At 33.4% G+C, this 22,810-nt stretch overlaps 1 protein-coding gene across 2 annotated transcripts; it reads left to right on the top strand.

The window, feature by feature from the left end:
• Positions 1–8,541: 8,541 nt before the first annotated feature.
• On the top strand, positions 8,542–22,570 carry LOC120344479 (uncharacterized). Of its 2 annotated transcripts, none has more exons than XM_039413717.2 (12): positions 8,542–8,941; positions 9,469–9,545; positions 14,305–15,102; positions 15,699–15,854; positions 16,206–16,319; positions 17,204–17,289; positions 18,335–18,451; positions 19,325–19,489; positions 19,911–20,072; positions 20,741–20,861; positions 21,033–21,254; positions 21,634–22,570. In XM_039413717.2, the coding sequence occupies exons 1-12, from the start codon at positions 8,778–8,780 to the stop codon at positions 21,867–21,869; spliced, it is 2,418 nt and encodes an 805-aa protein (XP_039269651.2). In that variant the 5' UTR covers positions 8,542–8,777; the 3' UTR covers positions 21,870–22,570. The 2 variants fall into 2 exon arrangements, with proteins under 2 accessions (XP_039269651.2, XP_039269649.2); XM_039413715.2 differs by having other exon boundaries at positions 16,203–16,319.
• The last annotated feature ends 240 nt before the right edge of the window (positions 22,571–22,810 follow it).

Raw genomic sequence — 22,810 nt, 5'->3', positions numbered from 1 at the left:
GAAAACATATTCTCGGGAGATTTTGCCAAAAATAAACTTCACAAAATATTGCATAAAAAGGTGTGAAAGCATGAAGAAGCAGCTCAGATTACAAGGTATAAACACTAGTTCGTGGCTATTCTATAATGGAACACCGTGGTAGCAAATTCGTATTTTGTCGTCAAATGTCGAGTTGAATGGATTGATAAAAATGGGTTCCAACTCAAAAAACTCAAACGTTTTGGCTTGAGCACGAGAAAAGCGCTTCAGTCTTAACACAGCTCTAGGCAAATATTGAAAGATTTTCAAATTATGGAGGATTTCGAGGTAAGACCGTTCAGAATTTCCGCTATAGATGTATACACATCAATTTGGAAATAGAAAAGTTATTTTTAGGCGATTTCATTACACACATTGTAGGCTATCTCGAACATCGATCTGTATAAGCACACATCTATATGAGGGGCTACTTTATATCAATAGGACGGGAATCTTTCCACTCTGGCGCTTAGATGCTGAGGTGGTGCTGATTTGGGCCCGAGTTTTCAATATTTCACGTTAAGGCTTTTATTAACGATTTAACAACTAGGCCTTCGCGCTTGCTATCTTATCATTTTTCTTATAGATGAACACATAATAATGTCATTCGGCGTACATAATTAAAATAATATTACCCTGCTTGAGACTAGACCTATGGTATCGAAGACTCTTTAGAAAGTTTAAAGTACATCTGAACGAGCAATTGGAATACTCAGCAAACAATAACTGAAGGCGAAATTCCCTTCACAATCTTTGCTAAGTAAACATCGACGTTTACGTGACCGAAGACAATCCGCTAAAACAAACACATAGTGAACGGAATTCGATATGTACATTAGAAATCCATTCAAAATTCATTCGAAGGTTACGCATAGGTTTTTGCATAAACCGACGGATTGACATCAAATCAGTATTGTATATCCGAGATTAGCAGCAATAGGCAGTTCGTATGAAGAAATCCATTTATTCGTGAAGTATTTTAGTTATGTCTTAGTTATTTTAATATCTTAAATTGGTATAGTGATGAATTTAGTGAAATGATAATACGTTTGTCACAATTAGGGCTTATGTTACAAACAAGATCGATCCGAGCGGTGTCTCTCTGATGGTTGCTAATGATTGTAGACTATCTTGGGATGTGAGAATATGCTAATTCTTTTATGAAATATTTTCACCATCGACTAAGGATAAATTATTCATATAGCAGGCAGATAGGCAAAGAGCTGACATGGATATCTCACCGCGTATTTTAAAACAAAACCTCGAGGGTGAAGATTAGTTATTGGGCGAGTAAGCTGAGTCAGAATGACGTAGGCTGGCAAGGCACTGGCAATAATAATAAACACTAATACTGTAATATTTTTTACTGACGTTCTCAAGTCTCGATGAGATGGGTTATCGAATGAGGGAAGCAGATAATATAATTGGAAAAGATATGGCTCGAAATGTGACAAATTTAAATATTTGTTACGTACATACAAAGAATTACTGAGTTATCATTGTATAAAACTAAATTGTCGAAAAGCCGTTAATGCTATTTGAATTCAAGTATTAAATATTGTCGTTGGCCATACCATTTTTGCGTGATTTAATCCAATCTATACATCTGTCTTCTAGGAACCTATTAGTTTTGAAATGGTCATGATGTTTTCGATTAGCTAATAGAATTGTTTCGCATGTCAGGCAAAGTGACCTACCCTGGGCGAAGGTTTGACTAGATTAGGCCGGGTCTCTAGAGATTTTACCACGTGTTGCCAACCTGGTTAGGATATTGCGGTAACTAGTTCCCCAAGTTTTTCATACCTAGATCGGGTATGGAGAAGTGATGTGCATTTTCACCCTGCTCCGATGACCTTCAATGGATTTCATGCAATCGATCTATTGCTGTTTTCACTGTAAACCCCTTCTCATGCGAACAAAATCATTCTACAACTTCAGAGCATTCGTTTTGATATAATGGCAAATATTAAAATGTTCTCAAAGCCACGCCATTTTAGTGAAACTAGTAAACTACTGCTTTGTCTGCTATAATATATATATATACCAAGCTCATAAACATCATAAATCTTCTTGCCTGTTTATGATTATTCAAGTATCGCTGCTTGCAAAACAGCGCAAAACCCTATTCTGAATGTGAAGTTATCAAAAATGGAATCGAGAAAAAAATGTCTCGATGTTTTGTTGTATATATTATGCTAAAACAACGAACGACCAAGTTTCTTACTATAACTTTCAAATTCTGAGTAAGTTTTCTCATTATTAAATCGTGCTGGATCGCTTCCCTATGTAGAGTAGGATATTGAATCAGAAATCTCAAACGCTGGAGAAATTGAATATTTTAGTTAGGTAACTGGAAATCCTTACAAGTAGACTAGTGGGCATAGTCTACATTCTTGGCTCTATTACTAATTTACATTTTCAATGGGTGCTGTACGTTCTTTGCATTAGGTCCTTGATTGAATATTTTTCATTCCAAAGTGCTGTAGCATCACGTTATTCCTGACATGGTCGTCACGACAAATATTTTTCATTTTTATTTTCGTTATCAATTTGATCAACTTTTCAGTCGAAGTCATGCTCCGCTAATATAACGAATTTTGTTGGGTTGTATTGAACCGTATCTAAACAGGACAAACAAATATATCGGAAATACATGAAAATTCTCATTATGGTCAATGTTTCACAGATATAAAGAAATACGATTGATATACAGATGATCCAAATCAAGCTCGGTGTTTGTTTATATAAATAGCCTCAAGCCCTTCGTATTGAGCAAATTAGGCAGATTGTCGGGGCAGACGATTCATCCGTGTTAGAGCCCACAAGCTATAGGTAATAAAATATCAGGTTTTTAAATCTATGTATCAAACGTCTATCGAAACGAGGAAGATGAAATTAAAGAAGTTAGAATGCTTTTTGATTTAAATGCTGCTTTGAAGAGAAACCCCGGTGCACAACTAAATTATATAAAAATATAGACGTGATGGAGTTTAAGGAGTTTGTTACGTTAAGTAGAATAAAGCTATAGCATATAGCCTAGCAGATGTTTGCAAAAATGCTGAACGTGGAAGCTATGTATGCGAGGTTCCTAGAATTTAATTAAAACGTGCCAACACCATGTCAGCTTAGAATGTGTTCGTACGCTATGGCATACGCTAGTCAGAATTGGCCATTTCCGATAGAACTACAATTGATGTCATTCCTTCCAAACTTGCACTTGGAACTGAGCTTTGAATAGAACAATTTTTCACCATTTAGTCGGAATTTCCTTGTATTGAACACTCAACTATTTTAGATGCCTTTGTAAGATAAAAATATTATGATAAGGTGAAAGTATTCCGTCAACGTTTTTCTCATTTTTTTCTTATAACCTGACATGGAATACGTCTAAACTGTGTTTTCTATGAACTGATTACGTCACTTGAAGATACTATCAAAATCCGTTTACTGTTACCGTGAAACCTTATACTTAAACTATTCCAATTGTGATCGAGGAAGGTGAAATTATGCATATTTTAGTGTATTTTAATCTAAAACTAAGATAATCATTTTTGAATGATAGAAAATTGTCGAGAGACATCGAGTACATGTGGTAAAATTGATGATATTGAAGTCGCGTTATTTTATATTGATTCCATGAACATGAATCTACTTCAGTTTAGTAATGCTCAAAATACAACTTGGAAATAGGTCTTCCGTGTATTTGAATTATTTTCATGCCATTTTTGGATAAAGTCATTGCGTAGTCTGTTCTCCCAAAATGAGAAAAGCCAGTTTACGACGTTTTCATAGTTAAATGTATACAATTTTAGTTCTCCTAAATCTTGTTATGGGAAACGACCGACAGTTAGCGTATTATATTAATATTGACATATTTTGCACAAACGCCATTTTTAAAATCACACTCAGGTACAGTATTCTGCCCTTTTCTGTATATTTGCTAAATTTAGTGTTTCACATGTTTCATGTAGAAAATTTTGATAATTCAAATGATTGATTTTTCAAAGTCCCGAGATACGAAACGCCCCCTTATCAAACAGCGAAACGCCAAACAAAATAAACGCGATGATCTTGTATGACTACGTACCATTCATTCTAACCAGATTTAATTTAACAAAAATCGTAACATATACGTTTTACTTCAACAATGCATATTTCACTCATGTCGTTGTAAGGGAGAAAATAAGTTGTGATATATGTCACGAAATAAGTCAAGTTATTTGAAAGAGTGTCAAGGCGGGTAGCGCTATATATTTGCAATTTATTTGTAAAGTCTAACAATATATAATATTTAACCGTAAGATATCCCATATGAAGTTTTGCGTTATTTGAAATCATCTGTTATTATAAAGCCTGTTATTATATTATTTAAAAGTTGTTGGATTTCAGTTAACGCCGATTACTTTTAATTAGGAGCAAAACGTAGGATTGTGCTTATGTTGCCCAGGGGAAGAAGAGCAAATTGAAATCGATCGTCCATCGATTTCAACATTCACTGCGTTGTTAGCAACAAACCAAATACACCCTTGGGTATTTTTTTTTTCTTATAAATACCTACTTTTGTATAACGATAACAGCTTTAAAATGAAAATATTGAAGTGTAAAGTTTAGATATAGTCAGCGAAGAAATTTAAACAAGTGTCCAAGAATATAGTTTTTTCATTCGTCGATCTAGGTGTCAGTCATGGTCCGGTAAAGGCAAGATTTGATAATGAGGCATACAGCTTGGCCTGGAAGAATAGTCCTAATGAGTGTTGAAACAAACAGAAATTATTGTAGAACTTTCTTACGAAAATTCGAAGAAAGAGTTCTTTATTCGCCACGAGTGGCGAACGAATCAAATATTGGTATTGTTTTGAATCGTCTATTATATTGGGGTTATTATTCCGTAATACCTCCCAAAATCTTCGATTTAAATGCTACTTTGAAATACGTCTTCCGCTGCTTGGCTGGTCAAGTGCTTACAAAACCTGAATTTATTGGTGACCGTTTTTTTCGTCACAATGGTGATAATCAATTGGCAAAAACGAATTTTTATCCGAGAGCAGGTGTTGAGCAAATCGGGTTTGTTTTTTACAACAATATTAGTCGTATCGATTTTTCTTAAGCTTTACTAGGTATGTACTGTTTTGTCAGCGTAAACATATGCTAATGTGGGAGTAAAATGAATATTTAATTCAGTTCTTTTGCGGTTTCAACTGTCGTGATTGCTGATAACCGTAGTATATTATATGTCATGAGAACGACAGACTTGAGGTTAGAAATGAAAGAGAAATTAGCTATTACATATAATTCCTAAATCCCCAAAAAACTCAAATAAAATAGATCGACAGAGCGTAACTGAAAGCGAATGAAACTGAAAGGAGGGCGTTTGGATTTTGACTTACGTCTAAATATGTTTTGTCATTAGGTTCAGCCACACACGGGATTTTGCAAGAAGATAGTCTACTATTTAATTTATGAGAAACATATTCAGCTTGATATTGTTTATTTGTGCATTGTATGAAATCAATTATCTCGCTTCATAATCGAAATATTACACCTGTCAATGATTTGTCCAGATAATATGTGATGAAGAAATTCTGTTGTTAGGTAAATATATCATTAAATAAAGGATCATTTGGCGGTGAAATTAGACAACGGAAGTATTTGTAGAATGTACAGAAAACATTTTACTACATATTGATACTAAACGAAATCTGAAACCTCAGGATTTCGACAAAAATCAGCGATAAAGCAAATACAATTATAACAAAGCCATATCCCTGATGGAGGAAAACAAATTTTTGTCAGGAGATAAAGAATGTAAGATTGAAGTTGATTTTAAAATACCATTTTTCATCAAGTTATTTTGATTTGTTTCTAATATACCACACTCATGCATTACTCTAAGCAAGGGTCAACTTTGATTCGTACAGCAGATAACGAGTATTTATAGTATAACTATATTTAAAAAAAATAATAATAAAGGTTTCGTTTCGACCACCGACCAGACTATTTCTTTAATTTCAAAACCAAATTTGTATGGACATCGTCGGGATAAATTAACCAGAACCACGTTGATTGGATATTACCCCCAGGAGAGAGCTATTGTGGTAATAGCTTTTTGTACAAAAGATACAACGTAAGGTGGAACGTCGTGCAAATTCCGTAATGCCAAACTCCATTTCAAGCTTTTAAAATATTCAAAGTTAATAACTTGGCCGTGGTATATTGTCTCGTTTCAATTGCGTGCCTGTCACGCTGAAAGCGCTGTCTGTCAGGTATCTGTCAAATATTTTCATGCGAGGTGAGGTACTAAATTTGTGTTTGGGTTTAGATAAAATTGAGCAGAAGTTGAGATAAAATATGTGCGATACTGTGACGCGTTTTAGTACGTATAATATTCTCAAATTTGTCTTTTGAAAATTTATAAAACGTTCCGTGCCAGAATGAAGGTTGTGAGCTTGGGGTGCTTTGCACTCGATCTACACAATTATGGAAATTGATTTTTCATCGTTTATCGGTAATTCAGTTAATCGCAAAATAAGCCATATATACTAGTTCGTATTTAAGCAAAGCCACGAGCAAGCGCATCTCGTTTTTAGCTATCAATAACAAACGTTCCACGTTTAGCCTTAGATTATTGAAATTTGGTGAATATTTTATTGGAGAATCGCGAATAATCATTTTTAGCTTCCATGTAGTTCGTTACCTTGTAAAATTATCAAACTGACTAGGATCAGACTGCACATATTCCCAAATATTCCCAAACATATTAAATAATTTGCACTGTAGTTCTGCTGTATAAAGTTTTATGAAATTGGCCCGAAGCAGATTTGTCTGGTAAGAATTGAAAAGTTTGTACGCCTAATACTCACCAATACTAGAACACAATTAGCAATCATGTCCGGATCAATGACGAAAGACAACCGATTTCGTATTGGTAGGTTGCCCCAATTTGCCTTAGCTGGTATTTTCTGTCTAATGCATAATTAAAAACGCACGATATACGACTTAAAGATGAAAGGCTTTAGTTGAGTTCAAATGTCTGCTGTGGTTGATTTAAAGGCAGATGTAATTTATTTATAGTGATATATAACAGAATTTACAATCCAAATAATCCAAAGCCTATAGTAATAGAACGTTAATTTTCATTAATACAGAATAAAATATGGTTTAACGTCCAATGATTTCATAATCAGTTCCTCTACCAGCTGAATTAAAAATATATATTACTTTAAACGTATGATGAAAAATATAGAAACATTGTTTAGTATTATTTCGTATAGAAGCACTGTTTCGTATTAGCTTCCATTCAAATGAATATTATGAATATATCAGCCTCTTCGTTATACATTAATATTTTTCGACGAAATCCGCCAACCCTCGCTGTTGGCAAAACTGCGTGCGACGAAAAATAAATCGATAAAATTGACCATTTTTTTCTGGTTGGTGGACATTCAATGCTGGCTGGATGTGGTTAAATATGTTAAAACGTATTTCCTGACTTATGTAATAATGTTACAAACCAATGAATAAGAACTATTGGACATATAAAATTATACTACGCATATCAAAAGCTAGCTATATTTTTAATGCGGTAGCATATTTACATGTTGTACAATTATATTTTGGACTATATATTACATCAGCATAGTATCCTGCATTTTAAACGAAGGAATCAACAATATAGCGTGGTATCGAACCATTTTGAATTTGGGTTCAAATCATTAAAAAATCTTTCTGCTAGAAGCGATTTAGATATATTTATCAATGACCGTAATATCTGAGTAGTCGTGATTTTTTTGCACAAAATCTTATCAAAGCACAAACTTATGCATAACAAAATAATGTAGATTCGGAAGCCATTTTTAAAAGGGATTTTAAAATATCCAAGTTGGTTAATTAAAATTTGCATAATCTCAATTGAATCCGTCAGCAATTTATTTTATAAAGGTCACCTTCCGAACGGGAAGTAGAATTAGTGTAAAATATTCATAAACTGTTATACTTTTGAGTGCGAAGCGAGTGATGACTTGGTTGGGTTTTATCGCACCAGAAATAATATTCAAGAAACCAAAACATCATTGATTTGTACGGCGCGATATGTGGATAAAATATAAATATAATATAAAAAAATATACGATTGTGGAAGTTAGAGATAATCGAGTGTTGATTGTTGTGAATTCATAATGAAAATTTCCTAGCAAAATACAAGATTTTATTTTTATCTGTTTTCAAAAATAAATAGCATGATATATTTTATTTTGAATCGCTATCGATAAGTTTTTAGATACTATAGAATGCAGTTTGATTAGCTGCAAGCGCCAGAACTAAACTGAGAATAATATTTTTTACAAACTAAAAACTCCAATCTTTATTGCTTTTTCATTACTCTTTCTCGCTCTGCACTGCATTGTTCAATAGCTTCATTTTTGATATTGCATGTAAACTTAGAATGTGATTTCCAAGATTCTCCATGAATGAAGTCTCACCACTGATGTAAACACGTCAGCTATGTTACAGACAGCAGACAAAATAACATACTATTTTATCAGGTCCAGGTATTAATTAGTGATCATGATTAATTAGTAATTGTCAGACAATTGTTGGTTGTTCTGGAAGCCATCAGTAGTCAATGAGTCATTCTTTTAAATAATCCTTGTTCAAACTTGCATCAACGCTTTTCACAATACTGCAACATACTATACCTTATGGTTAGAATGGATTTTAAATGACCAGAAATCTTTCATTGGGAATATTCACTGCATTGAAAAATGGTTTCGCCGACTCTTTCGTCTGGGCAGATGGCTGTATATATACTGCTCCCAATCATTTCGTTTACAACCATAGTTATTGTGGTATATTACTGCTATCGACGTCGAAAATGTTGTTTCTCTACCAAAGAAGAGGCCTTGTTGGGAAATATGAACAAAAATAGGTGAGTTCTGTACATTTTTCTTGTAACTTGCTTTGTTCTATTTCCAAGATTCACCTGTAGATCAACAATGTCTACAATTCAACCCTATTTACTGTATATATTGTAAAGGAAATAATAATATGAATAAACAGTCAAAGTTAACACTTGTGCGAAGTTTGGTAATCAACAATGTAACAACAAAATAGCTCTCTCTACCTCTTACCTTTTTGAAAGCACATTTTATTATCCCGATTTCTGGCAAATTTGTCCATCAGAACTTCATTATTCGGAAAAAATTCGGCGTCGAGCGGTAGATGTCGTCTGAGAGCAATATACAATGGTCCGTCTTTATTGCACATGGCTCAATGTAGCAATTTTTTTATATATTTGTTTTTTTTTAAATATAATTTTACTAGTATATCAAATCAGAGAGGCAACTGTGACATTGTGGTGACCCCACGCTTGCTATCACGTTCTAGACAAACAGGCTTGTTTTGGGCAAACTTGTCTTGAAACGCAATTCGATTATCCGTAATAATACTTTTTAGATTCACAGTTGACATGGGAAAACGGAAACGACGCAGCAGTTCGATGAATTCCAATTCATGGGACAGTTTTGATCACGGTAAAATTTTGTTGCTTCGTATTTGCCTAATTGATAAATAATGTTGTACGTTTTATGCTGGAATATCCAAGTTAATACTATGTTATTGAAATTTGATTTCTACCACGAATCAGGATGTTCTCAGTTAGTATTAATGAGTGTGATATGTAATGCAATTTTTTCCAATTTTTGAGCCTGAGCAATAATGAAATAACTAGTGATAGCAAGATGAAAACTTATGCAAACATATAACATTTATATTTGAATTCGTAGTTCTTAGCAACAAATGATATCGTCTGTCGTTTAGAAATTAGGGCAAATAAGTGAATTTTGTAACTTGAAGCTTTGAGTGTTTCAGCATCTCATAACTTTTAGATACATACTCGTACATCAGCAGGCAATTATCACACATGGTTTTTTTTATCAGTCAGTGGTCAATCATTACGTTTCAGAAGTTAAATGAAGCAATTACTTCATTTAATTTTCTCCATTCTTTTTTTTTATGTTAGACTAACAAACCAATAAATTAACTCATAAAGGGGTTAATCAGGACAGAATTATTCTCAAAACTATGTATTTTCAAACCCTATCGGTATTACACCGCAGTGTAAACTTGTGGTGTCGCGAAAGAGATGTTAGGATGTAACATTATGCAACAAGTAGTGGATTCCTGGAAAATCTAGCCATAATGTTCATAATATCAAATTTTTTGGAGATATGGTCTGAAAATAATAATATTGAAACGAGATAAGTGTGAAACTATATATGAAATAGTAAGACTTGCATTGTCGTCATGGTAACCCGTTGGGAAATGCCCAAATTGAAAAATATTTATTTAAGGTTATTCACAGCATTTTTTTGCCAAGCAGGCATGATGCACCCAAAATAAAATCGCAGTGTTTTTTAATATGCTCCATGAGATATCGATTTGTTCATTACAATGTAAATCGACAACTACTCGAAAATAATGATTTTTTATTAAATATAGAATATTCAAATTAGGGATATTTCTACAGAAAGGAATAAATAAATAAATAAAAAATTGCGTTAGGACTTCCATACACATTAAAAGAGAAACTGGCAGCGAGGAGCGATCGATAATTATGAAAAAATAGAAGATATATATTGGTAAATATAAAATAGGGTTTTGACTCGTGGTAGAAAGCTAGACGGTGAATTCTTGGTGCATCAGTGAACCGTTGTATATATATAAATATGTTGACTATAGCATATTTTTGAAAATGTTTCCACTTTGCGTGCGAGACACTTAGCCAACCTTCGTATTATTGCTATTTGAATCGTTGGTAATGCAATTCTGGACACCAACAAACAGACTTTGATGACCGACTTTGTTTGCGTACAGGCTCGCAAACCGGTCAAATTGAAATTTGTTATTCCTTATCGCTTCAATTAGTATTAGCTAACATTTCAAATATTTGGAATAGATGAGATACACCAATAGTGCCAGAATGCAGTACATTGTATTTTGCTGTAGTAATCGCGTTTACAGATTACGAGTAATCACGTCCAAAACAGAATCATTGAAACACCAAAGCAAAAACAGCGAAAAACAATAAAACACAGCGTCGAGAAGGTATATCGAGAGGACATATGTCTTTTAAAAATTCGCAGATCTTGGTGATGAGAGCAAAAAAAACGAGATTATGGAAGAACGACTTGGGAAGCATGGCGAGAATAGTTAGCTTGAACTTGGCATGACTTTGGTGCAAATTCTAACCTTCATACTTACAGTTTAGTCTAGCAAAAATGTTCAAAAAGTGAGAAATGTTTCAGGCTAACAAATATAAGAAGAACTATTGTTTGAATTAAGACCATAGAATTCCTAACTTATACATTTCATTGCCCTTCTCTGTATATATTTAAAAATCTATGTCTCAAGAATTCTGCATATTGTATATATTTAATTCGGCATAAACGCATATATATTAGTTATAAACCAGTAGTTAGTATTAAATAATATTGTTTATGTTGATGATTTCAAGTAGCCGGATGAAGTAAGCATTGTGTTCAATGATTTTACTTAAGAATGCTCACAACAATTCACAATTACTTGAGGTAGTCTCGACGAGTGGGTTCTGTTTTTCTTCATAAACAATACTTCATTGAATAGTATCATTGAAAATTCAATGTCATGTTTATTTTTCTAACTTGGTCTATTCCAAGTAACACATGGCAGTTTGGATTATAGGTTTTCAAAAAATAAAATGAAAAAAGAAATAAATCAATTAATTGCAGCTAAAAATATATTATTTACACTGTATGATAAGATGAGTTTCATTGAATATTCAATGTCATGTTTATTTTTCTAACTTGGTCTATTCCAAGTAACACATGGCAGTTTGGATTATAGGTTTTCAAAAAATAAAATGAAAAAAGAAATAAATTAATTAATTGCAGCTAAAAATATATTATTTACACTGTATGATAAGATGAGCCGTTTGTGTGACCAGGTAGACTACTGCTGAAGAGATGCCTAATGCACATGTCATCAGAAGATTTATGTCTTACTTATAGATTAGTCCGATTTGAATAGATACTGTGATTGTAAGATAATTTCTAATTATCTGTCTTGACTCGTATTTTTGCAAATTTCTTCATTTAAAAGATTTTCGTACAATCCAGCCCTATTCATATTTCTTGGCGTTAACTGCTGAATATTATTGAATTTATTTAATTTTTGTCAGTGTCTATCGGAAATAAATTCATTGAATACAATCTCCTGGTAAACACGGTGGTCGAGCATATGGCGAATGGCTAGATATCGCATATGGGTTGCTATTCGTGATCAATGAATGGGCGTGCGTTGGGCCTGTTCATATTTCAAAATAATATACATTGCGTAATGTAATATAAATGAGTGAATTGTTTTACAACGCATCATGGCTTTTGTAAACACTTTTTGAAAATATACTGTAAGAGCGTAGTGGGAATGTTGGAAATTTTATGGCTTTTCTATTCGAAATATAACGTAAGAATCAGCAACCGCGACCATATAGTGGTTAATACTGAATCGCAAACAAAGGCCTTGTTCATCAACACAATTGATAATAGGACAACTTTGAATACAAAGCAGAAAAATTATTTGAATTTTATTTTGAAATTATGTGAATTAGTTCATAGATGTATATGAAGCATTTTCCTCAAAAAAAAATGTCAGGTTGTTTGACAATGTTTTTCAAACATCACCATCGACGTTAGGAGAAACATGACTTTGGTATTCATTTCATATTAAATAGATAAATAAATTTTCAATAATTTAACCAATTCTTAATTAGTACAGATGAGTTAAACGAAGCGCCGATAACGATTAAGTGATTTATAAAATTGTAAATTTCCTAATGTGACCTTAGGAATTCGAGAAAGATCAAAAAATATTGATTAAACTCGGAAATTTCACTGCAAAAAAAATCAGTAGGATTTCTTGAGTACAGGTTCAAACTTGACTATCCAACAAGGTACCAAATTCCTGATGTATCAAATTTATAGGGGAAAGATAGCTATGCAGTTCGGGTAAAATTAAGTTGCGTTTGTGTCTCGTGTAATATCACCGCGTGATCAAACACATTATATTGTTTTCGTTCATTCATTATACGGATAGTGATAATTTCATGGTAATTAATTTTTATAAATAAAGTTGCTGCCCGAACAAACCTCTTTTTTGCATTCCATTGACATAAAAAAAATGGAAAGATAAATATTATTGATTCAATAAGTTGAGCTTATACGCTAATAGCAGCTTTTTACAGTCGGTGGACATAGTACATGGTGTATGCTTCATTGAATGCAATTTTCAACAATTGCTATTTTCACTAAGTTATACATAAATGTCAATGATATTCAGTGCGGGAATTGCTCAGTATATCCAAGATGACCTTTAACAAACAAATAAGTGATGTGCAACTAATTAAGAACCTAGATATTGAAGGCAAAATAGTTATAATTATGTTCAAGAAAAAAGCCAAATTTAACAAGAAATAGTTGCGACTAACAATATAAAGACCATCTATTTCCTATAATACCAGACCCTTTTTCATTTTCAGTATTACTTTATTCTGTTTTATGCTACCGGTTCTCGTGAATCATATGCCGGACACCAAATGATCTCAAATATCATTTTTGAAATCAACGAACAGGCATAACGAACATAATTTTAATGCAGAGAGTTTTCTGCACTCATCTCGACCTGCTTGCTTGTGGTGAAATAGTAGATAGTTTGTATATATTTATCTTCAAATAGCTGAACTACTTTAGTTACCTGATAAAACTGTAGTGTAGCTTGAGGGGGCGTATATTATTTTGAAGCAATCAGCAATGAGGAACCCTTTGTTGATGTCTTGCCTAGCATTTCATCTTTACATAATGATATAGGCTACACATATTATTGTGTATGAACATGCAGGCGTTAAGTTAAAATTTTATGAAGAAGTCTATATACAATAAAAAATTGTTTGGTTTATATTTTCTGTGTCGGTTCTATTTTTGCCATATCGGAAGACAAAGCATGGATGCCATTGAGTTTGAAAATACCACCGCATCGAATTCAATTCCAGAAATGGGCAATTTAACGTGATTATCCGTCTTTCTTTTCTGGTATATTCAGATTAAATTTTCATATAAGATAAGACCTATCTTTTAAAATCAATTAGTAAGTCAACCGAAATATTATTGATTTGCTAATTGATTTCCAAGTTTTGGCAAATGACGCAGTCGTCTCATGGTAGTACTGGGGCCAGTTCAAGAACTTAATTACCTCTTTCAGAATATCAACGAAGCTTCAGTAGGAATCAACACATCAATAACAATTCTGAAAAAGGAGTATCAACTATTATATCAATTGGAACTCCACGACCTGATATAAAAAGGTCGGCGGTTGTTGGACAAGCGGCTTCCAGAGACACAAACCTATTATCAGGGGCTTACCATCCACAAAGACGAGCGACGTCCCCGGCACAAAGTTTACCCGAGAGCGGCGGCAAATCGCCGGTTGACTATAATTCAATATCGGACTTGTATACGCGACATCATAGCTACGAAGCAGCAGTTTCTGCTAGACGAGTGAATGAAAACTTCTCATACAACACTATAATTGACAAAGACATTCAAGAAAACCTCAGAGATACAAAGGCAACTCCAAACAATAGTTTAGTCTCCGAAAATTATACAGTGGTGGCTCATCAAGGAATCCCGAGCCCACGACGATTGCGACATCAGAATAGAGTGAAAGGCAAAGAAAACGAACCATCTTTTTCGAGGCCTACAAATCAACCTCGAGTATCATTGATTATTTCTGCTGTAGAAAGTCTTGACTTTGATTCGTCCGACAAGTCGGACTTAGATACAGACACTAAAGGGCGAAAGCAATTATATTCGCCATCGGGGGGAGAGATCAAGCGTAAGAAAAGTACGAGTAATAAAGACGAATTACAACCGGAACGGGCAAGAAAAATATCAGCGTCGTTCGACAGAGATCGAAAATCTCCGTCTACTCAATACAGTGGTCGATCGTCTCCAGCTATTCTCGAAGCAGTAAACGAAGAGGAAGCAGTTTTTCCAGCGAGTAAGTTAAATTTATATTGGCGAGTTAGTTAATAAAAAATTAATTATGTGATGAAATAAAATTTTTCTTGAAGCCAATTTAAAGTTCTTCTTGAAATGTGCCAGAATCTTAGGAGAGCTTTTGGCGAAATAGGAATTTTTTATTTGCATCCATGACTGTATATCATATGACTAGCATATTATGTTTGACAAAAATGATTTAATCTTCATTGCAATGTTGCGAAACTTCAGCATATCTTTTCTATATATATATTACTTTTTACAAATATCAGATTATACCTATTGCTCCATCTCGTTGGAATTGGCACTAATTTGTTTCAGAGCATTATTTGTTGTTGTCGATCGATTCCAATTAGCATTCTGAGATAACACTTCCGTTATGACCGTGCCCACCGAAGTAAGTTCATTTAATCGATTCGTGAATTCGCTAAACATAATTTTCTCATAATGAGTTAAACTTTGATCAATAGCGAGCATGGAAGGATAAGATGGTATTTTATATATTGAGCCCATTTAATTGCATTTAGTCCGTAAACTCGACAACCAGATAGTTTACTTTGTAGCAATCAGTATTTATATCAGATGAATGCATTATAGAATCACCTACTACAAGGTCGAGATCATCTCCTGTTGGTACACATCAGTCATCGTTAGATATGAATGCACTATATGCTGCACTAGGACAACATCGAAAATCGGAAGGAGATGTATTCGGCGGAAGAAAAAACGATGACGAGAATCCGTTCCATCAAGGTGAGCTTTAGGATATTATGGCTTTCAGTAATATTCTATCCCAGACGCGGCTTAAAAACGCAGGTCTGGCGAAACGGTATATTATTCTCCAGATGAGGCCTCTAATAGGATTTCAATATATGACGGTGCTTTCCATTTTACATTGACGATAAAATTATATGTGAAGAACTGCGAAATAAATGCATAACAAGAATTTGTTTATTCAAGAAATCTTTTAATTTGTATTTACGAATTTGAATTTAACGAATACTTCTAGCTATCTATCAAAATTGACCATTTACTCAATATCACATACTATGTTTTTTATCGTGTCATTATTATTTTTTATTTTTGTTTTTATTTTAACAGAAGGTCTACAAAGAGATCGCACACGAACGGAGTCGCAATCATCAACAACGGGCCTGCCAAGCGCCAAATCACTTGGAGATCATTCACCTAACAGCTCAACACTCTCAGTGAACAAAGGTAAATTGAATGCTATATTCTTAAATTATTATATATATGCAAATTACAAAGAGATTAAATGAAATCAAATTTTACGGCAAGATTACATTTTCAGTTTTGATTGGAGATATTTTTTCATTTTGTTATAAAACCCATTTTTTTCTGATAAATTATTATCATATAATTATTGCTGAAAGGCCGAACATAGTATATACAAATCCAACATTTTCTTCAACCAAATTAAATCCTCATTCAAACTAAAATTAAAAACATAATAATTTTTATGTGAGTTTCTTATACCTTACTGAGATTCAAATATATAGTGAAGATTAAAACCAAATTATTGACCCATATCAGATTGATTTTTTGCGATTGCAATTATATTGTATTGGCGTGGTTGACAAGTAACTGTATTACAATGTCCAAGTTGCTGTATTACAATGTCAATATGCATTGTTTTCGGAATAATCTTATCGATTTCTGACTAACTTGCTGTGATCGTTTATTGAGACAGTGTTGTATATGCAAAAACATATGCATTTGAGCATAATATGAGATCTGAATTCGATGTGGCATTCACATATCAAATAAGTATATTTGTAACAACTTTAATCTACTCCATCGAAGAAACTATTACGATTCATTTAATAACAAAAATGAAGAGAATACAGTTATTTTGCAAAGGAAAACGTTCTTTACAAATCTGTGTTGAGTTCAAACTCATTCACATGTTTTATAACAAATTAGTCAGTAAGTACTTCGGAAAATTTATAGATGCCAGTAAACATGTCGAATATTGATGGTACTGATGAAAACAAGCAGTTGTAATTTGAGTGCGATGTTTTAACGGCGTTCAAATTTCTATGTATAAAAAGTTTTCAGTTGTTATTTCAACTTATTTTTAGAGACATTCCCAGGAAGACAAGGACGCCGACGCAGTTCCATGCAAATGCCGATAGATTTGAGTCAAATAAATCCCAAGTTGTACGAGGTAAGAATACAGTCTATTATTGAGTTAATGCCAAGCGATGAATAAAGGAAGAAAAGTTGTGAAAAGATTGCATAATATATATAGCCCATCCCATCCATTCCCTCCAGCAGCTTCATTTTTATCAAAACTAATTTGTTAAAAACGGAAAATATCTACTGCCAGGACCTCAGATCAATGATCCCTATTTATTCCTCGATCACATAAGCAACAATAATGAAACCTGCTAAAGCTGCAAGACTAGTTGATGGAATTACGCCCCATTACACGAGCATTCCATCCAAGCCATGATAATGGAAGTGAATATTGTTCCATTTATGTATATTTAAAAAATTTACGATCTCCCTTGAGAATACATCTATTACTTCACCAAGGGTTCTCCAAGATTGTATATCGTACATAATTAATAGAAACTACTTTCGGGACATTTTTATCATGGCTTTACTGACTTATTCTTTGCGGTTTATTATCTGTATAAACCACAATAGCAAAACGGCATTATGACAGAATACTTTGTATAAACACTCATTTGTACTAATATTTCCGTTACTTTAAACATATTTGTCGCAGTGCTAGACTTCTAAAATCTAGACAAAAAGTAGTAAGACTAATATTTTAATTTGATGATTTTACAGTTTCACTAGATAATTTTTAGATGACAGCTCAGACATTCAAATTGAAAAAAACACTTTCAACACAAGATTTAATTGCAAACCAAACCACTTTTATCAAATTGACTGGAACCGCTTCTATCAAGTTTTAATTAGAATTAATGAACCTAAGACTCAATTTTCCACTGAATTTCATCGATTTGTGAATTTGTCTCACAGTCCCATAATCTTATGGATCGAAAATATGTCCCACTTTTATCCTGTGTGAGCGTGAGGCCCTTATTCATCTGGTAGATTATCCATTTAAGTGCAACGGACTCACGAATAAATATTCTTGAAATACCCAAAAATGGAACAAAATCCGAAAATAAAACAAATTTCCATCCTAACCAACAAGATGGATTCTAGCTCATGGAACGATTGATATTTATTTTTAGCATACTGATAAATTGCCCAGCATGGACTCTGAAGAACCAGATGTTGAATCACCACAAATTCATTTTACACTGGACTATAACAAAGATCTAGAAGTTTTGATCGTTAAATTGATTCAGGTGGTGGATTTAAACAAATATTTCTACATTTTGCAACTTCTACATTTAACAAAATCGGATTGGAATTCTATATTTATTCTGAGTGAGCGTAATCATATGGTAAACTACGGTTTCTTACTGATCCAGGTCGTCATGGGAATATCTGTAGCCAGTTAGTTGTTACAGATGAACCAATCCTAACCAGATTTCAATTTATGTTAATTGAATTGCTTTTCCCAATTGAATTATGGGGTACTGAGATAGGGTATTTGTTTTCTGTTTAGCTTATTTAAAGACTAATTATAAGTCTATTAGAATTCAGGAAATCATTCCCTCTTTCTCTTATCAATGTCAATATCAATGTTATCGCTATTAGAGAAACATAAACGGTAAATAAAATGATATGATTAATAAATTACTTATGAATGCTTTGAAAATGTAGACCAATTTATATCAGAAATAATCAATTTTTTCTTCAGTTTGATAAATGCCCATATAAGCTAAATATTCCCACAGTCGTTGAATACGTCGGTGGTCGATGTTCAGGCTACAACATCAAACCATCTGCCATGCACAGACATCTTATTTGAAATGTCAATAAACTTATTATTTGATTTACAATAAAAAAGACAAGGAAATCGATTTTCTGACACCAGGTCAGAGAAATCTTATTTGCAAGATTCCGTTAACAATTAATATTGGCTGATTTTTTTTTCGCTGACGTACGTGAGACTCGAAAATTAGTTATATTTCTACGAGAAAATTGAATGAACGTCTGTCCCACATATCATAGCAAAACATACAGGAGTCTGTTATTTTATTGCTCACGAAGGCGTCAATGAAATGAATATAAATCAAATTACGTGTTTTTTAACACGTTAATTATTTTTGTAGGCAAGAAATTTGGAAAGTCAGGACTTCAGTGGCACTTGTGATCCATATTGCACTGTGACATTACTGCCCGGATTTAACGCTCGACAAAGCAAAGTGCACCGTCGCACCACAGATCCGGAATTCGAAGAAAAATTTTCATTTTCAGTGAAGCTTGAGAATATGCGAGTAAGCTGATTTGCACGTTTTATTTCCCTCATGACATTTACAATAAAATATTAAACGAGATTTGGGATTTCAATTTAATTCAAAATTGGATTCAAACGTAATCACTTGCCTTATTAGAGCCCCCCGCAAACACACATAGGTTGCTGTAAATTTGCATAAATGGTTGATAGAAATACGCGCAGTACAATATCACGAAGGAAACGACGATATAGGGCCAAAAGTAGGATAACTGTTATCCATGGTTACTTAATTTAATAACTGTTAACCAACTTTAGGTCCACCCTGTATGTATTCTTTAAAATAAATTTGTATTATTGCTTTGAATTGCGTAATTATAAGACAAATGTACAACAAGTGACGGCATGGTATTTCCTATATATATATGGTTAGAATTTGTTATCACTACCTGCATACTTTACAGTTTAAAACATTGGAGATACGCACATACGATTTTGATCAGTTTTCGAGAGATGAATGTACAGGAATCATGCAGATGAAATTGGATGTTATAGATTTCGAACTAACTCCGCATTACGACTTGTGGAAAAAGTTCGAAGTTCAAGATCTGCAAACGTCAGAATTGGTAGGAACCGTCTCCTGCATTTTAAACCAATTGTCCTAAACTATTTTATTGTACCATACCAATTCTGTCATTAATTTAGAATTAGAAATGCAGATATGGTGTAATTGCGTCTAAATAATATTCCTGTAAAATATAGTGCTTCGTCAATTGTAAATAAAATATTCGCAGGTTGCAGACTATAATCACTGCCACCCTGCTAACATATCTTATCTTCACTGGCGACGCAGGCAGATAAATTAAACATGTCATGAATATGATTAATTTAAGTTGTGTTCATAAGGTTCCCTCACTGTCATTTATTCATTTCTTATTCATATCTTGCACCTCCCGAGATGTTTTATTGAAATTAAATGAAATTGAAAATGTGTGCAGTATACTATAGGCAAGACTGTGGTTACTTCTAGCAAAGTCAAAAGTTTGTCATTATTTATATAACTGGTTTCAATTAATTCTGAGATGGACATGTAGACAGAAATTACATAAATATTTTAATGTTTTAGTTTGCAAAATCAATTTAAACCAGTTGCTTTTTCTAACACAAGTTTAAATTATTTTATCTAAATAATTTAAGGATTTGTAGCTGGCTGCCTAATAGCAAGAATTGGTCTTGGGAAACTATATTATTTTACTTTTTCTTTATTTTTTGTCATACTATTGTTTACGTTTAGTCTGAAACTTGTGGAGATTTACTGTTAGCTCTGTCTTATCTTCCAAGTGCTGAGAAGTTGACTGTAGCTATACAGAAAGCAAGAAATTTAAATTCTCCTGAAGGTCGAAAAGGTCCACCAGGTATTGTAGATATAGTAATTTGAAGATGAAATATATAGATTATATATATATGGTTAAATTCCTTACGTACGATTTTCTTGGGGGTCGATTTCTTAACTAGATGTATCAAAAAATTTGTAACACTAATAAACCGCAATTTATCCATGCAACGTGAATGTACCTTTTTTGTAGATACATATATTAAAGTCAGCATATTTCGCGGAAGTCAAAGGTTGAAGAAGAAGAAAACTGACACGGTACAAGCGACACACAATCCGGTGTTCAACCAAGCTCTTACATTCAGTGTATCGCCGACATTATTGCAATGTCCCCTTGTTCGTATAACCTGTCAAGCTGTCCACGATCAGAAGTTATCATCTAATGCAGAACTAGGATTTCTGGAAATTGGTCCAAGTAAGATACAATGTTCGAATATTTATATAATTGTTTTTGGAAAGGCGGTATCGTCTGTTCCAAGTATATAGACATATTTTGTAATTTCATTCAAAGAAAGATGAGATGCAAACTGGGGTACTTCGCAGCTAACGTTCTTAAAATATGTTTCTTAAAAACATAACAATAAAACATTAATAATATAGAAGCTACAAACAAATTTTTGAATTTTATTATTTTTGGGAACATCTATTTATAACTTTTTCATAAGATTTAGTATGCAAAAATTTTCCAAGGTAGTAAGAATACACACTGTATACATACGGAATGTAATTTTTAAATCGAAAATGGCATGTCAGAGTGAATAAAAATGCGTTCTGGTAAATTAACATATCTACAGGTTCGAAATGCGAAGAGGAATTAAAACATTGGAGAGATGTCTCGGGTAAACATTCCAATAAGCCAGTGGCAAGATGGCACAAGCTTCACGCACCAGAGGCAAACAATGATGATTCAAAAGGAAGCTTCCTGAACCTTGCAAACGTTCGAAGATCAAGTAGTTCTGTGCTGTATCCACAGAGTGACAAACCGGAATCGGGAAGAATTTCTCCGTCAGTGCGAAGGTCTTTGACGTAAACAGAAACATCATTACGTCTAAGTCAAGGCCGGAAAATGTTCGAGATGAAAATGAAATTATTCTAAATACGCTTGTTGTAATGGAGTGCGCGCTCACTGTTGTCTTCCCACTAGCCTAAACATTGTCTACATAAACAAAACTTCCTATACGCCAAATAATTGAGAATGAGCTCAATATGAATATGCCGACTATGCGAAGTTTCGTTATGTGTATTCTAAAATAGTTTGTTATCGTTTTGTTATATTTCTATATATACATAAGAAGTTCCTTTGCACATCTTTTCCTTACATTACCGGTAAATCTACAATATGACATTTTTGATGAACACCAAGGAAAGCAAACATTTATTACACTCTTCTCAAGTGCACACCACATCTAACAGAAAATACTATTTTCCTTTATTAATGAGGTGCACAAAAAAATTTATCGAGCCTGGTGCAACTGTTTGTTTATTTTTAATTTTCAACTTTAGTCATTATAATAATAATTATCTCATTTGCTATTAATTGCAAAATGTTGGAGATTATTGTCTCATAAATCTAAAAATTCGTTATTAAAACGTACTTGAAGTTGAAGATATATTAGATGAGCACGAACACAATCAAATGGACATATTGAGCAAATCTGATATTGTGCTATTCTATGTACTCGCGGTATTATCAGGGTAATGGCGCATAATAAATTTTCATACAGCCATCGATTTCGAGTGTAGTTAAGTTGCGCCACGGGTGATCCGAGCCCCGAGTGTATTATCGAGTCTCAAGTCAGTCAAGTCGAGTCATTACCGCTTCGAGTCTAGTCCCGAGTCCTATTGCAAACTAGACTACGTCACCAAGCTCACTGAAGTAGACCTATTCCGTAATTCAGAAGGTTTAATAAACTGATGCAGCGAAGCAGGTTTGAATTTGCAAAACAAGCCGTGTATCACGTGACAGAACAA

The sequence above is a fragment of the Styela clava genome, chromosome 5 (assembly GCF_964204865.1).
Source record: "Styela clava chromosome 5, kaStyClav1.hap1.2, whole genome shotgun sequence".
NCBI classification, from domain to species: domain Eukaryota; kingdom Metazoa; phylum Chordata; class Ascidiacea; order Stolidobranchia; family Styelidae; genus Styela; species Styela clava.
Note: the sequence above shows the minus strand (reverse complement) of the source record. Positions and strands in the feature narration are given on the sequence as shown.

Coding starts and splice junctions, on each gene's coding strand:
- LOC120344479 (XM_039413715.2), top strand. CDS start 8,778: ATGGTTTCGCCGACTCTTTCGTCTGGGCAGATGGCTGTATATATACTG. Junction 8,942..9,468: donor GGAAATATGAACAAAAATAG/GTGAGTTCTGTA, acceptor AATACTTTTTAG/ATTCACAGTTGACATGGGAA. Junction 20,073..20,740: donor ATCTGCAAACGTCAGAATTG/GTAGGAACCGTC, acceptor GTTTACGTTTAG/TCTGAAACTTGTGGAGATTT.